At 58.3% G+C, this 14,151-nt stretch overlaps 1 protein-coding gene across 10 annotated transcripts in view; it reads right to left on the minus strand.

Annotated features, from left to right (window-relative positions):
* Positions 1-14,151, minus strand: part of ARHGAP8 (Rho GTPase activating protein 8) — a 58,259-nt gene that overhangs the window by 27,483 nt on the left and 16,625 nt on the right. For all 10 annotated transcript variants that reach the window (XR_004286563.1, XR_004286565.1, XR_004286564.1 and 7 more), the window contains 3 exons: positions 12,957-13,076; positions 10,062-10,205; positions 1,967-2,054 (listed from right to left, as the gene is read on the minus strand). Coding sequence is in view for 7 of the 10 variants with exons in the window: in XM_032345967.1 (XP_032201858.1) it covers positions 1,967-2,054; positions 10,062-10,205; positions 12,957-13,059 (335 nt within the window). In the remaining 3 variants the exon portion in view is untranslated. The remainder of the gene's footprint in view (positions 1-1,966; positions 2,055-10,061; positions 10,206-12,956; positions 13,077-14,151) is intronic.

Below are 14,151 nucleotides of genomic sequence, written 5' to 3' on the forward strand. Positions count from 1 at the left end.
TGGCCACTTCCTTCTGGTAGTGAAGGTCTCTGAGGCGGCACAAGAGAAAACACCATGTACCCATTGCTATCAGAGGTAGGTTTTTTTGTTTTTGTTAATTTGTTCTTTTGAATTGAGATGAAATTTGTAACATAGCATTAACCATTTTAAAACGCACAATTCAGTGACACTGAGTACACGCATGATGTTGTGTGACCACTGCCATCCAGCTCCCGAAGGTTGTCATGGCCCCAAAGCAAGCCCAGAGCCGTGAGTGAGTTTATTACCCCGCCTTCTGCAACCTCCTGCTTTCTGTCTGTCCGGGGTCCTTCTGTCTTTACAAGGAAACAAATCCAAACACCTCCTGGGCCAGCAGTGGGCCTTCAGCAACAGCTGACCTGCAGGTCATGGGTTTGTGAAGCCACAGAAGGAATAATCTACAAGGGATCGTGTTAACCTTGGAGGATCCCAGACGGGAGTTCTCTCTGACCCAGGACCCCCTCTCTGTGTGCCCCCATGTGCGAGCATGCTGGAGGGGGCCAGTGCGCCACAATGCCGGCGTTCCTTGTGGACTCTGTGGCAATCTCACCCCACAGCAGCAGCAGCAGCGCTGGCTCGAGACTCCTGAGCCCCTGGGGCCAGCAGGGTTCCTGCGGTCACACTGTATCTCCCACTGCCATCAGAAGACCCTTTCACAGACCAGATCGGAGGTTCGGGTCAAGGGGATTCTCACAAAACCACTACCCACAGACTCTCAATTGCTTCTGGGACCTGCTCACACTTTTCCTAGAGCTGGGGGCTCCAGGGCACGGCCCCTCAGCACTACGCCCTGGGTGGAGAAGTGGGTGGGCTGGAGTGGTCAGAACCGGGAATGGGAGCCACACTGGGGCTGCGGTCAGGACGCATCGACCCTCCCAGCACCTCTCATGAGGCTCGCGGGCTCCCGCCAGGAAGTAGGCATGGGAAGCAGCACAGCCAGCACATGGAGTGTGCAGACGCCAGCGGCAACAGACAAGACGGAGGGGGTGACAGCAGCCAAGGCTGCATGCAGCTAAGTGGACGGCCTTCCTCTGAGCAGGGGAGAAGCAGACGCCGAGGGCGGGGGTCTGTGTGGGAGGGAGGTCTGAAAGGGCCCCTAGGGCTGGGCTCAGAGCTTTAGACTGTGGACCTAAAGCCACCCTGGGCTGAGAAGAGCCTTAAGCCCCGCAGGTGGCTTTGGTGACCTGGAAAAGGATACAACATCCACCTGGAGACCTGCGAGTCGACCGACACTGATGAGCCTTTAACCCTGAGCATCCACTCATGCTGACGGTGAGGGAGAGGAGTGCATGTGCATGCGTGTGCGTGTGCGTGTGTCCAGGGGTGCGTGTGTGTGCGTGTGTGTGTGCGCGCGCAGGAGTGTGTGCACGCACAGGGGTGTGTGCGCACGGGTGTGTGTGTGTATGCATGGGGGTATGTGTGTGCGTGCGTGTGTGCATGCGGGGGTGTATGCATGTGTGTGTGCACGCATGTGTGTGCACAAATGTGTATGTGTGCGTGGGTGTGTGCATGTGTGCACGGGTGTGTGTGTGCACAAGGGTGTATGTGTGTGCAGGGGTGTGTGCGTGTGCACAGGGGTGGGGAGTGGAGTGTGTGTGTGTGTGTGTGTGTGCACAGGGGTGGGGGTGGTATGTGTCTGTGCCTGGGGATGGGGGTGGTGTGTGTGTGCACAGGGGTGAGGTGTGTGTGTGTGCGTGGGGATGGGGGTGGAGTGTGTGTGCACGGAGGTACAGGGTGGGGTGTGTGTGTGTGCGTGGGGATGGGGGGTGGGGTGTGTGTGTGTGCGTGGGGATGGGGGGTGGCGTGTGTGTGTGCACGGGGGTGGGGGGTGGTGTGTGTGTGTGTGCACAGGGGTAGGGGTGGTATGTGTGCGTGCACGTGCACACAATGGGACACACACACACACACACAGAAGGGCATGCGTGTGCACAGGCACCCATGGACTTACTCCAGCAGACGCCTATGGTTGAGCTCGTGGGAGGGGGGCATCCGACAGCAGCTGAAGGTGATGACTCGTCTTCCAAAGCGGTCCTCCCCTGCAGGAGCAGACACAGGCATGAGCCCCACCGGCACCCAGGGCCGCCTTCTCGTGGGGCAGCCCCCGTCATTGACGGGAAACAGAAGCCTCCCGAGCAGCCCCACCTGATCTAAGGGGCCCGGGCGGCTGGCTGCCAGCAAAGACAGCACCTGGATGAGCGCGTGCTACGCGACGCCCTGTGTGCCTCCGTCAGACTCAGGTTCGCCCCCAGCCCACACGCAGAGGCACTCGCTCCCCTTTACGAACGGCGATGGGGCCTGGCGGGCTGAGTCACCGGTGCACAGCGGCTCCGTGGACGGAGGGCACCTGGGCTGGAACCTAGATGCACTTGGCCTCACCCCTGGGGTCCGGCCACCCTGCCCACTGCCTCCTCCTCATAGAATTCAAGCGTCCCTGACACCCCCAGGACTCCAGGCCCTGGAGAAGGCTGGGGGGGGCCTGGGGGACAGTCTTCCCTGGACTGTGAACAGGAGTCCTGGTGCTTGGTGCTGCCACCGGCGTGGCTCAGGGGACCCTGTGACTCTGCTGACACAGTGGTCCTCACCACACATGGGACAGTGCGAGGGGGGGTTGCTCCCCCAGGGCCTATGCCCGTCTGATCATCTGTGTCCCCAGCACGCAGGCCCACTGCCCATGCCTGGCCTCAAATCACGTCCAATCACCCGTCACTGATCAGCTGAGAGACGGATTCTAGAACCTGAAGAAAGCAGGTTCCCTTCTAGAAATAACACCACTTTAAACTCGCTTTCATCCTAACGAAGTATTTACAGCTATTTTCAGGGATTTGCTTAAAATGAGAAACAATGAGAGCAGCGCTTCCCAGCCCGTCCGGCTCTGACTGGAGCTAGTGGGGACTGCACACACACTCGCTCGCACATATGTCCGCACGTGCACACCCACATGCACGCTCGTGGCTTGCCCTAACTGCACACCCGGGACGGCTGCTTATTATGGGGGACACGTCTGGATCTTCCCAGGAGCCCGGAAGCTACTCTGATGCTCAGAATTCGAGAGCTGTTCCGATTTCCAGACACGGCACCTTCTCATTTCCGGGGCTCCTCACGGATTCTGCTCATGCTTCCCACGTGTCTAGAGAGCCCCTGCGTGGAAGGGCTGCACCGGAAACCTCACCGAATGGGGGTTTTGGGCACAAATCCCTCAGTGGGCGTGCCCGGGAGGGGAGTGTGTCCCACACACTGCTCCGAGCATCCCAGAGGCCGGGGTCCCGTGGCCAAGCAGTGTCTGCTCGCCTGGGGGGCACAAGGACTGTGCCTTGCCTGTGCATTGCCTCTCAAGCTGGGGATCTTCCGTGGGGCGACCAAAGCCGTGGGAATTAATTGCCCCTGGGGCTGAAAGAGAAAGTGAGCGTCCACAATGAAGGGACAAGAACCCCGAGTGGCGTCATCGTTGCCAATCAGGCCAAGCGCAAACTCTTGGGGTGACAAAATAACGTGGCAAATGGAAGACAAGGTCAACAAGCATCCACAGAAGGCCCACTGTGCACTCAGCATGGGCAGAGAGACCAGACACGGGCCTCGCCCGGCCCCAGCATCCTGGGCAAAGGACTGTGATCTAGGGAGGGGGTCTCCGCCCGCCCCCACAAGCCGCGGAGAAGCCTGCGGGCTCTGGCAGCCACAGGCTACGTCTCCAGCACCTTCCACCTGGTTGGGCTTAGGCCACACCTCCCGGGCGAAGGGCTCCATTCTCCACAGAGGGTCCTCGCTTCAGACAGCAGCTGCTGGTCGGGGGTCCCCCGGGCACCCCGCTTCGGACCAGCTGGCTACAAACCCAGAGGCTCCCACAACGGCCTCCTGTCGGTAATTCACCAGCTCACTTCCCTTCTACCATAAAGGACGCCAGTCAAGACCAGCCACGAGTGGAGACGCAGGGGGCGGGGTGGGAGGGTCCTGGGTGTGGAGACCCATGCCACCGCCTCCCCCTGCAGTCAGGCAGATCGACGTGTCACCACCACCACCACCCGGGCATGCAGCTCCGGAGTCCTCACTGGTTTTACCACAGGGGTGCAGCGGACAGAGCTGTGACTCAGTCCATATGCGGTTCCATCGGTGATCAATGCGGATCAAACGCCTGGCAGCGGACTGAAGGCAGTCTCCAGCCCCTGGAGGTCACAAAGCTCGGACCCTCTCATCCCTGGTCCTTCTGGCTCAGCAGCCCCGTCCTGAGCTGTCTTGGCAGCACGCACGACCTGGGGTCCGCTGTGAGCCTCCTCTCTGGCAGAAACAGCTGCTCCTGCCACTTGGGAAATTGCAAGGACTCAGAGGCTACTTCCCAAGAATCAGAGACAAAGACCAGACACACCATTTACCCCGCCGTGTCACATGACCCTGCGCCCCTGCCACGCTGACTGTGCCAGAGCGGGGCGGGACAGGGTTGTTGGGGGGCCACCACACCCAGCAGGCCAGAGACGCAGAGGCCAAGCTCCAGAAAGGGACGATGAAGCAGGAACTGGGGCTGCAGGCAAGGCCTTGCTGAGGGCAGAGCGGACGTCAGCTTGCGGGCCACCCCGATGGGCCGAGAACAGCATGGGTCTGACACAGGCGCGCCACCGCGGGCTGCAGGCTGTCTCAGGAAATGATGGTGGAAGGAGGGGTCAAGGCCACAGGGCCGAGGAGAGTGAGGGTCTGACTTTATCCTGCTGACACTGCAGAGCCGGTGAGGAGGGAACTAAGGGACGGGTCGCTCTGAAGGCCCATCGGCTGCTGGTGGAGGGGGACCTGGAGTGGGGCGTCCCAAGCAGAGACCGCATGTGGGAGGGAGGAAGGCGGTGGGGGCCAGTGACCTCCACAACTGGAGAGGAGCCCCCAGTGCTGGCCTGGACTGCCGGGCCATTGGTGGGGGACACAGGAGGCGGAGCCAGTCCGTGCATACACGGGGTGGGCGGGGCTGAGGGGTGCACGGGTGCAGCCTTTGGCGAGGGCTGAGCCCGTCCGGGATGGAGGGTCCCCAGTGCAGAGGGCTGATGGCCTGGAGTGGATGCAGGGCCAGAAGGAGGAGCAGCTGCCCAGGCCAGCGGATCCCAAGGAAGAGGGAGCTTCCACCACCAAAGCTGCCCAGCCAAGACCCACTCGGTGTCCTGGGGGGCCACGGTCAGGCACTGTTGGGGCTGGAAAGAGGCAGCAAGCAGAACGTCCACCGCCCGCCACTGTGCAAGACAGTCAGGAGCACAGAACTCAGTGCAGGCACAGCAAAGCCTCAGAGAGGAAAAGGGACAGATGTGGGGAGCACATGCTCTGCCACAAGGGCCCACCCCGGGACCCAGTGTTCAGGAATGCCAACCTTCTGGGCAAGGCCAGGACACAGCAGGTCTCCTCAGACACCAGCGCCCTGCCCTCCTCAGCCCACAGGCCCTGCTTCCCTCCCTGCTCTGCTCTGCCGATTTGCCGATGGTGGGCTGGGGGGCTCGTGGCCTGTCCAAGCCCCCAGACCCAGGGCTGCTGACAGATGCTGTGCTGGCCGGGCGAGGGGACACGCCACCGCGGCTCTGGTCAGCGGGCCCAGAGGGTAGAGGGTGTGCAGAGACAGGCAGGCCGGCGTCAGAGGGACGAACTCCCCCTGAAGAGTATGGACTCCGTTCAGCCAGCGATGGGGCGTGAGGGGCACTGACCAGCCGTAAGCCCCGTCCACCACCATCTGCAAACAAGGGAGAGGAGCGTCCCCGGACAGCGCCAGCGCCGGCGAGCCACAGGCAGGGACGTGGCGGGGGCCTGGGAGCCCAGTGCCCACGTCTAGCCCAGTCCCTCCTCATCCCGCTCGTATAAAGCGCTGACTTATTCACTCCTTCACGGCATAAACATTTATTGTGCACCTACTGTTTGCATAGTTCATCAATTCGCATGGTGTTGGGACACCAGTGAAGGGTTTTTACTCCCCTCAAAACCAAAATGGCAATGTCATTTAGTGCAATCTTTCCGCATCCCCTGATTTCTAAATGTCCCCTAAGCTAACATCCCAGCATTACGCAGACGGACAGACTTGTAAAGCTTACGGCGAGGGCGGCGGCGGGCAGACTGGACTTGTGGACAAGGAGACAGGGAGGACAGCCCGGGCCCTGGGATCCTGGTCCCCTCAGAGCGGGGCAGTCCCAAGCCAGCCTCTCTGCCACCCTGCAGGGCAGGCCCGATAATCAGCGTGGCTGGGAAGGGGTGCCCAGAGGGCTGTGTCAGTTGAGCATCCGACTCTTGGTTTTGGCTCAGGGCGTGATCTCAGGGTCATGAGATCGAGTCCCGCATCAGGTTCCATGCTCAACGCAGAGATTGCTTCAGGTTCTGTCTCCCTCTGCCCCTCCCCACTACTCTCTCTCTCAAATAAATAAATAAATCTTAAAAAAAAAAATAACACCGGCTGGGAAGCACTGAGACAGTAACTTCAGTAAAACCTCGGCATGGCACCGGCACAAGTAAGTGCTCAATACATGTGACCCGTTTCCAGGGCCGGATGGGGGTTGTCTCCAGGTGTGCTGCTCCATTTACAGACAAGGAGGCTGAGGCCCGTCGGGGTGGAGTTCCCAGCTGTGCGGTGGCACCCCCAGCCGGGTCGGCACAGCGCCCTCCACCCCCAACCCCGAGCGCCCAAGACGCCAGCGAGGAGGCCCCCCGGGCGGCCCTGAGGGACCCCTGGGACAGCCTGGCCTCCCGCTTATTAAGCAGTCAACACGGCATCTGCATCAATGACATCAGTCAATGTGAGTAAATATCGCTCCGCTGCTCTCCGGTGACACAGGCCGGCGTATCAAAAACGGGCTTCAAAATGATATAATGTGGAAGGAAATGAAAACTATCAATAAAATGCAAATTCTGCGAGGCACCCGTTTAATTCATGACCCCTATTCCTCCCCGCACCGGGCGCTGCACAGCATCGCTCACTGTCTCCGAGACGGAGAAGCCCAGTTTATGAATAAAGAAACGGCTCCCGGAGCCATGGCCCGGAACGCGCTCCCGACGATCCGTCATCGGCTCCAGGAGAAGGACGATTAAAATGCATAATAAAGGCCGCAGCAATCCAACCCGGAGTGACTTGGGCGTTTGTCGCTTTGGGGTTTTTGTCTGACGGCTGCTCCTCTTTTATTGCAAAAATGAAAGGAGACTGGAAGACCCGTTTCGGCTGCGACCCGCAGGGAGGCCTGGCTGGGGTGTAAACTGTGGAGGGGGGAGGGCCAGGACTGGGGCGGCCACCTGTCCCCCTCTGCTATTCTCCGCCCCGGCCGCCTCGGCCTCTCCGCTCCTCGGGACCCTTCCTGCCTGCCCCGCTCTCCACCCTTGGGACCTCCCTCGGGCTCACAGCCCCGGCCCCAGACGGAGCTCCGGACGGTGACCACTTCTTGAAACGCCGAAATAACTTTCTCTGCAAAACACTATCTTAAAGGGTTACAATGCTACAAAGCTTCTCTTTGGCCAAGTGCACGCCCCCTCAATAGGGACGATCATTCAATATGACTTTGTGTAACGGCTCCAATTTCCAGCTGCGGTTCTGGGTGTCCAGCTCTGGGGGGAGTGACACCAGAGAGGAAACCAGGGGGTCCCCCTTGGTGGGGAGTGAGGTCTGCTCATGCCCCAAGTGGACCCCCTGGCAGGTGTCACAGGGTGCCCCACGTCGCTTCCCTGTGGAGCAGGACAAAGGGTTCCGGGTCACGAAGGGTCCCCGAGGCGGGCCAGCTACCCAGGAGCGCGCGCCAGAGCTAGGGACGAGGGGACAGAGCCGGACGCCCGGCTGAAGCTGGGAGGAGGGAGCAGGGCACTGGCCCTCCGTGAGGGAACGCCAGGGGCCCTCGCCAGGCGCTCCAATAGAAAAGCCGGTGGTGGCTTCAGGATGTTGATTTCTGCTCGAATGATTTCTCTCTGCTTAGCCGCGGGTTCACGCAGGCCGGAGCGTCCGGATGTCCCCTGCTCTAGCTCTTTGCCGTGAAGTCTACCTCAGCCACGCTGAGAGCTGCCCCATCCAGCTTTGCTCCGGCCGCCTCTGCCTGACTCCGGAGCACCTCCGGCTGGGCTGGCCTCTTTTAAGGGTCACCTGAGGCCATCAGGTGTTCTCTAAAGACAGTTCAACGTCTCAAGAAGCTCGCATGGCAATGAGAACTCCGTTCTAAAACAAGAGAACTCTCCAGAACCCGAGGACGGCTGTCATCCCGGCAAAGAACCCCTCAGCCTGAGGAGGGGCTCAAGTGTGCCACCCTGCTGACCTCAGAGCATCCCTGGGAGAAGCTGCCTGCAGCCCAAGGCAGCCCACAGACCCTGACCGGTCCTGAAGGATCCAGGACAAAGCATGGGCTGCCAACAGCCTCGCCAGGGGAGGAGCCCCGTCCCTTCCCCCAGGCCCGCTGGCCAGCAGGAGGAGATGAGACACACAAGAGGAAGGACCCCAGCTTATTTTTCAGGGCCCCCATCTCTTGATTCAACGCTCCTTCCGCACCCCTGGGAGCCTCAGCCGCGCTGCTGGGCCCCGTCCCAGTCAGGTGTCAGCGGGTCCTCCCGCCTGATGGTGAAAAGCTCCACAGCGTGAACTCAGACACCACTGCTCTTGCTCCAATCGGGGGCACCCCCAGCTGCCACCGGCAGCCCCACACCGCGGCAGGAAGGGTCACCCTAAACCACAAGCCCCACAGTGCCAGCCCTCTGCCTCACGCTCGCCAGAGCCCGGGGACCAGATGCAGAGTCCCGAGCACGCCTGCGGGGCCCTGAGAACGTGGTCGTGTGGAGGACGAGAAGGACCGAAGGACAGACAGTGGGAAAGTGTCTAACTGCGACGCGAGTCAGCCGTGAAGACTGGGACCGGCTGAGGGAACAGCACGGAGACGACACACCCACCAACACCAGTAAGGACAGAGCCGGCCCTGCCGGCCCCACGACACGAACGTCACACACGGTTGCCGTAGCGGGTGCACAGCCGGACGTAAAGGAGGGCACAGAGGTCAACACACCCGAAGACGGGACAGCCCTACGTGTACGTGCCCCCCAAAACAGTGTCGAGACACACGGAACAAAAGTGGACAGAATCAAAGGCAGAAACAGACAAATCCCAAGCACGAGCCTTCTGAGCCCCCCCCAACCCCCCAGTCAACAGCTGAGCGGTGCAGACGCGGAAGTGACCGGAGGAGGCAGAAATCTAGATAGCACCACGCATCAACCGAACCCGGCGGAACCACACGGAGCATTCCGCCCAACACCGCGGGATACACATGCCTCTCGAGTGTTCGAGGGACATCCGCCGAGCCCGCTCACGTGCAAGGTCACCGCTTCTCAGACTTCCAGGTCTTGGGACCCATCGATAGTCTTAAAAACTACTGGCATCCTCAAGGAGCTGTATTTTGTTTTTTTTAAGATGTATTTATTTTAGAGAGAAACAGAGCATGTGTGAGCTGGGGGAGGGGCAGAGGGAGAAGGAGAGAGAATCCCCAGCAGACTCTGGGCTCAGTGCACAGCTTGAGGTGGGGTTTGATCTCACGACCCTGAGATCACGGCCTGAGCCGAAACCACAGGTCGGAGGCTCGACTGACAGAGCCACCCAGGCGCCCAGGTCCTCAAAGAGTCTTAAATCTTTTTAAAAGTGGGTTATTTCTATAAAAATTGCCCATACTAGAAACCTAAAAGGGAAAATTTTAAACTATTTACTCATTTATTTAAAAATAACCCATCGCAGGTGCCTGGGGGGCTCAGCGGGTTAAAGCCTCGGCCTTCGGCTCAGGTCATGATCTCAGGGTCCTGGGATCGAGCCCCACATCAGCTCTCTGCTCCACGGGGAGCCTGCTTCTCTTTCTCTCTCTCTGCCTACTTGTGATCTCTGTCTGTCAAATAAATAAATAAAATCTTTAAAAAAAAAAATAATTACCCATCGCCGGGGCACCTGGGGGGCTCGTCGGTTGAGCCTCCGACTCATGGCTCCGACTCAGGTTCTGACCTCAGGGCCCCACGTCAGGCTCCACGCCCAGAGCAGAGTCTACTCGTCCCTCTCCCTCCATTCCTTCCCTGCTCACGCGCGTGCTGCGACCCACCTGCCACCTGCAGGATGCCGTGCCTGGCCACGTCGTAGAAGGGGTGATTCATGCTCAGCGCAGGGTCCTGGGCAGCTGCGGGCGCTGCCGATGGCCTCCTCACTATGTGCAGAGCAGCTGCTTCCTCTTCATCTCTCTGCAGCTCTGTGGTAGACAACAAGGATAAGAGGGGCTCAGCTGTCTTCTTGAGGAAGGGGGCAATGAGGCGGGTTCCTGAGGTCTCTTTATAGGACAGTCACCATGCCTCAGTGTGCACCCACTATGCACCCATTTCTGTTGTGTTCCCATTATGTGCCCACCTCTCCTGCGCACCCACTATGTGCACACTTCTCCTGTGCACCCACTATGTGCCCGCCTCTCCTGCGCACCCACTATGTGCCCGCTCAGCATGCAGAATCATGGAGGCATAAAATGACATCTCAGGGCTGAATACTGCCCTCCACACCGACAGGGGAGGAAACTGAGGCTCAGAGACAGGGAATGAGAGCCCAAGGTCAGACTGCTCCTGGACAGTGGAGTGTGGACTTGAACTCGATGGCCCAGCTCCAAATTCCAACCAACCCAAGCCCTCATTGAAGATGTGGACACGGGCAGCTTGCAGGAAACCACATTTGGGTTGGAGGACAAAAATGGGCCACTGTGCTATGAAGGAGGAAAAAGGACCATCTTCCGGTTTCATTTCAGGGGCGTGGGGGGGAGGTTCCTTCATGCAAAACAAATCAAGGCAGAGATGTTTTCAGCTGGAAAGAGATCGGGACCTTCGACTTTTAGGCTGGAGTAGACTCTGGTCCCCAGATGCGCCGGGTGAAGGAGGGTCCCTCCAAGAGTCCTGTCTGCCTGGAGCCTCACAATGGGACCTTATTCGGAAATAGTGTCTTTAGAGATGAAATTCACTAAGACGTGGTCATAGTGGACTAGGGTGGGTTTTAAATCCGACAGTGGGGGTCGTGATGAGAAGAGACACAGACGCGGGGAAGGCAGCCACGTGAAGCATCCTGATAAGTGGGGGATGGTGCTAAGCTGAGTTCTGGCTCCTTTTTTTTTTTTTTTAAGATTTTATTTCTTTATTTGACGGAGGGAGATCACAAGTAGGCAGAGAGGCAGGCAGAGAGAGGGGGAAGCAGACTCCCCGCCAAGCAGAGAGCCCAATGCGGGGCTCAATCCCAGGACCCTGAGATCATGACCTGAGCCGAAGGCAGAGGCTTAACCCACTGAGCCACCCAGGCGCCCCCAAGCTGAGTTCTGGAAAACAGGGCACCCCAAAGAACCAGGAACAGGTGTTCTAACAAAGACAAGTGCACGCCACGATCATGGCAGCCAAGACGTGGCCCCAGCCGGCCACATGTCCATCCAGGGAGGAGCAGACAGACAAAATGTGGGCTACCCATGTGCTGGGTATTATCTAGACATAAGAGAAATACAGTACGAGGGGCGCCTGGGTGGCTCAGTGGGTTAAAGCCTCTGCCTTCAGCTCAGGTCATGATCTCAGGGTCCTGGGATCGAGCCCCACATCGGGCTCTCCGCTCAGCAGGGAGCCTGCATCCCCATCTCTCTCTGCCTGCCTCTCTGCCTACCTCTGATCTCTGTCAAATAAATACATAAAATCTTTTTTTAAAAAAAGGAACACAGGGCGCCTGGGTGGCTCAGTGGGTTAAGCCGCTGCCTTCGGCTCAGGTCATGATCTCAGGGTGTTGGGATCGAGTCCCACATCGGGCTCTCTGCTCAGCAGGGAGCCTGTTTCCTCCTCTCTCTCTCTGCCTGCCTCTCTGCCTACTTGTGATCTCTCTCTGTCAAATAAATAAATAAAATCTTTAAAAAAAAATAAAAAAAAAAATAAAAAAATAAAAAAAGGAACACAGTACTGATAGTGTGACGACCCAGAAGGACCTGGAAACCTGGAAATACCAGACCACGGTAAAGAGGAGACCATTCGATGTAGAATTCCGTTAACGGGAATGCCCAGGGCGGGTAACCCCAGGATGTCAGAACGTAGACTGATGGTTGCTGGGGCCGAGGGAGGGAGTAACTGTTAATGGGGTTTGGGGTTTCCTTTTGGGGTGATGGAAATGTTCTAACGTTGTGGGGACATCGCACAACATTTTGAAGGTAGTAAATACTTTGATTTAAGCTAATTTTATGGTATGTTAATAGCACTTCAGTTAAAAAAAAGAAAAAGAAAAACCTGCTTTAGCACATGGGGCACAGCCATGGAAACGGGAGGAGGCAGAACGCTGGACCATCCAAGGAGGGACAAGGACGTCCCCTTCAGCCATCCCTAACGGTGCCGCTGACGTCGGGCTCCCGCTCCTGCCACCAGGGGCCCCAGTGAGAAGTGCTTCCATGTGGCTGCACGGCTGAAGCAGCCAGGGGAGCAAATGACAATGATGGGTTCTCAGGCGCGGATCACACAGCAGGTGCAAAACCAGCCAAGGCGTCGTGCATCTGGGACGCGCTGACGCAGGACACAGAACTGAAATCCGTCTATTTCAGGGCAGCAGGCGTCAGCAGATTCTTAGGATCTGCTCCGGTTTTTGCAGACCTGGAGGAGCGAAGTGGACTCAAACAGCCCGGGCCCGAGTGCGTAACAGGAAGAGCCTCGCAGGTAAACATGTACACTGACGATCCAAACCAAAACGCCAGGGGGCGGTTCCAGGGAGAGGCTCTCCTCCCCGCTTGGCCCCTGTCACCGGGTGCCCTGGGGCACATTTTCCCTGAGCCTCAGTTTGCTTGTCTGTAAGATGGGGATGCAGAAGCTGGCACCTTAGTGGGTAGCCTGAAGCAGCGACCGACGCTATTAACCCACCTGAGCCCCCACATACGTAGATTATCTATTAAAAGCCAATGTACACCCAGGATCTCCTGGCAGGACAAGGCCAGAAGGAGAGCATCCGGTACCTATTTCGGCCAACTCCTCCAAGTCCAGCTGGGACATGCTCTGCTGCTGGGCAGGGCGGCCCAGGCACACCGTCCCGACGCCACCTCTCGGGGATTCCGGCATGGGCTCCTTCCAACACCCTGAGGGAGAAGCACAGAGAACCGAAGGACATGGAACACACAGGACCCGGGAGGGCTCAAGGAATGAAGGAAACGCCTTCATGTGTCCGGCTTGCTTCTTTCTCCTTAACATAAAAAAAAAAAAAAAAAAACCACTTCTGATCCCCCAAGACCCCAAATCAAGACATTTCCACCTCTGTTCACCTGCCCAGCCCACCCTCCACGTGAGGGAGGTCCGGGGAGCTGGAGCCCCAAAGGTGCAGGCCCGTGTATGTGACTGCCTCTTGTTTGGGACCTCGTGCCCCCCGCTGGAGCTCCGTCTCACCAAACCACCCCATGTCGCAGGAGGGCAGGGCAGGGGGCGGGGGGCAGCGCACACCTCGAGTGGGAACGGCACCTTCAGGACCAAAGTCCTCAAGGCCACCATCACACCTGCACAAAGACACATACTCACTCCTGCACCCATTTTATGGACGGGGAAACTGAGGCCAACAAAGATCAACTAGAACTGCTCATGGCTGCAGAGCTACAAGTCACCAAATGTGGTTATTCTGTGCCTGGGATAATGCGACAGTACCCGCGCAAATCTTTACAGAACTCCCTTAGGCCCCAGAAAATGGAGTATTTGCACCCCCCGTGGGTGCTACCACATGGGTGATTCTTCAAAACGTGACGCTGGGCGAAAGAAGCTGGTCACAAAAGACATGATTCCGTTCATACAAAACGTCTGGAACTGGCAAGGTCATAGACAGACAGCGGATCGGTGACTGCCGAGGGCTGGGAGAGGGAGGGAACACGGATGGACGGGCACAGCCAAGAAGCCAGGAGGCCCTGGTTCCTTCTGAGGTAAAGGAAATGTCCTCAAAGTGACGGGGGTGACAGGTGCACATTCTCCGAGATGACGCTAAACACGGGGGACTATGCCGGCTTTGTGCAGGCCCACTGTTTATGTCACCTGAATCGTATCGTGATAAAGGTGTTTCTAAAACACTGAAAACGCACAGCGAGAGCAGCACGTGGTCTGGCCCGGCTTTTACTAGCAGGAGGAAATGCACGATGTTGCAAGAAAGCCGTTTTCCAAGAGATCCAGGGTAAG

The sequence above is a fragment of the Mustela erminea genome, chromosome 6 (genome assembly GCF_009829155.1).
Source record: "Mustela erminea isolate mMusErm1 chromosome 6, mMusErm1.Pri, whole genome shotgun sequence".
Lineage (NCBI taxonomy): Eukaryota > Metazoa > Chordata > Mammalia > Carnivora > Mustelidae > Mustela > Mustela erminea.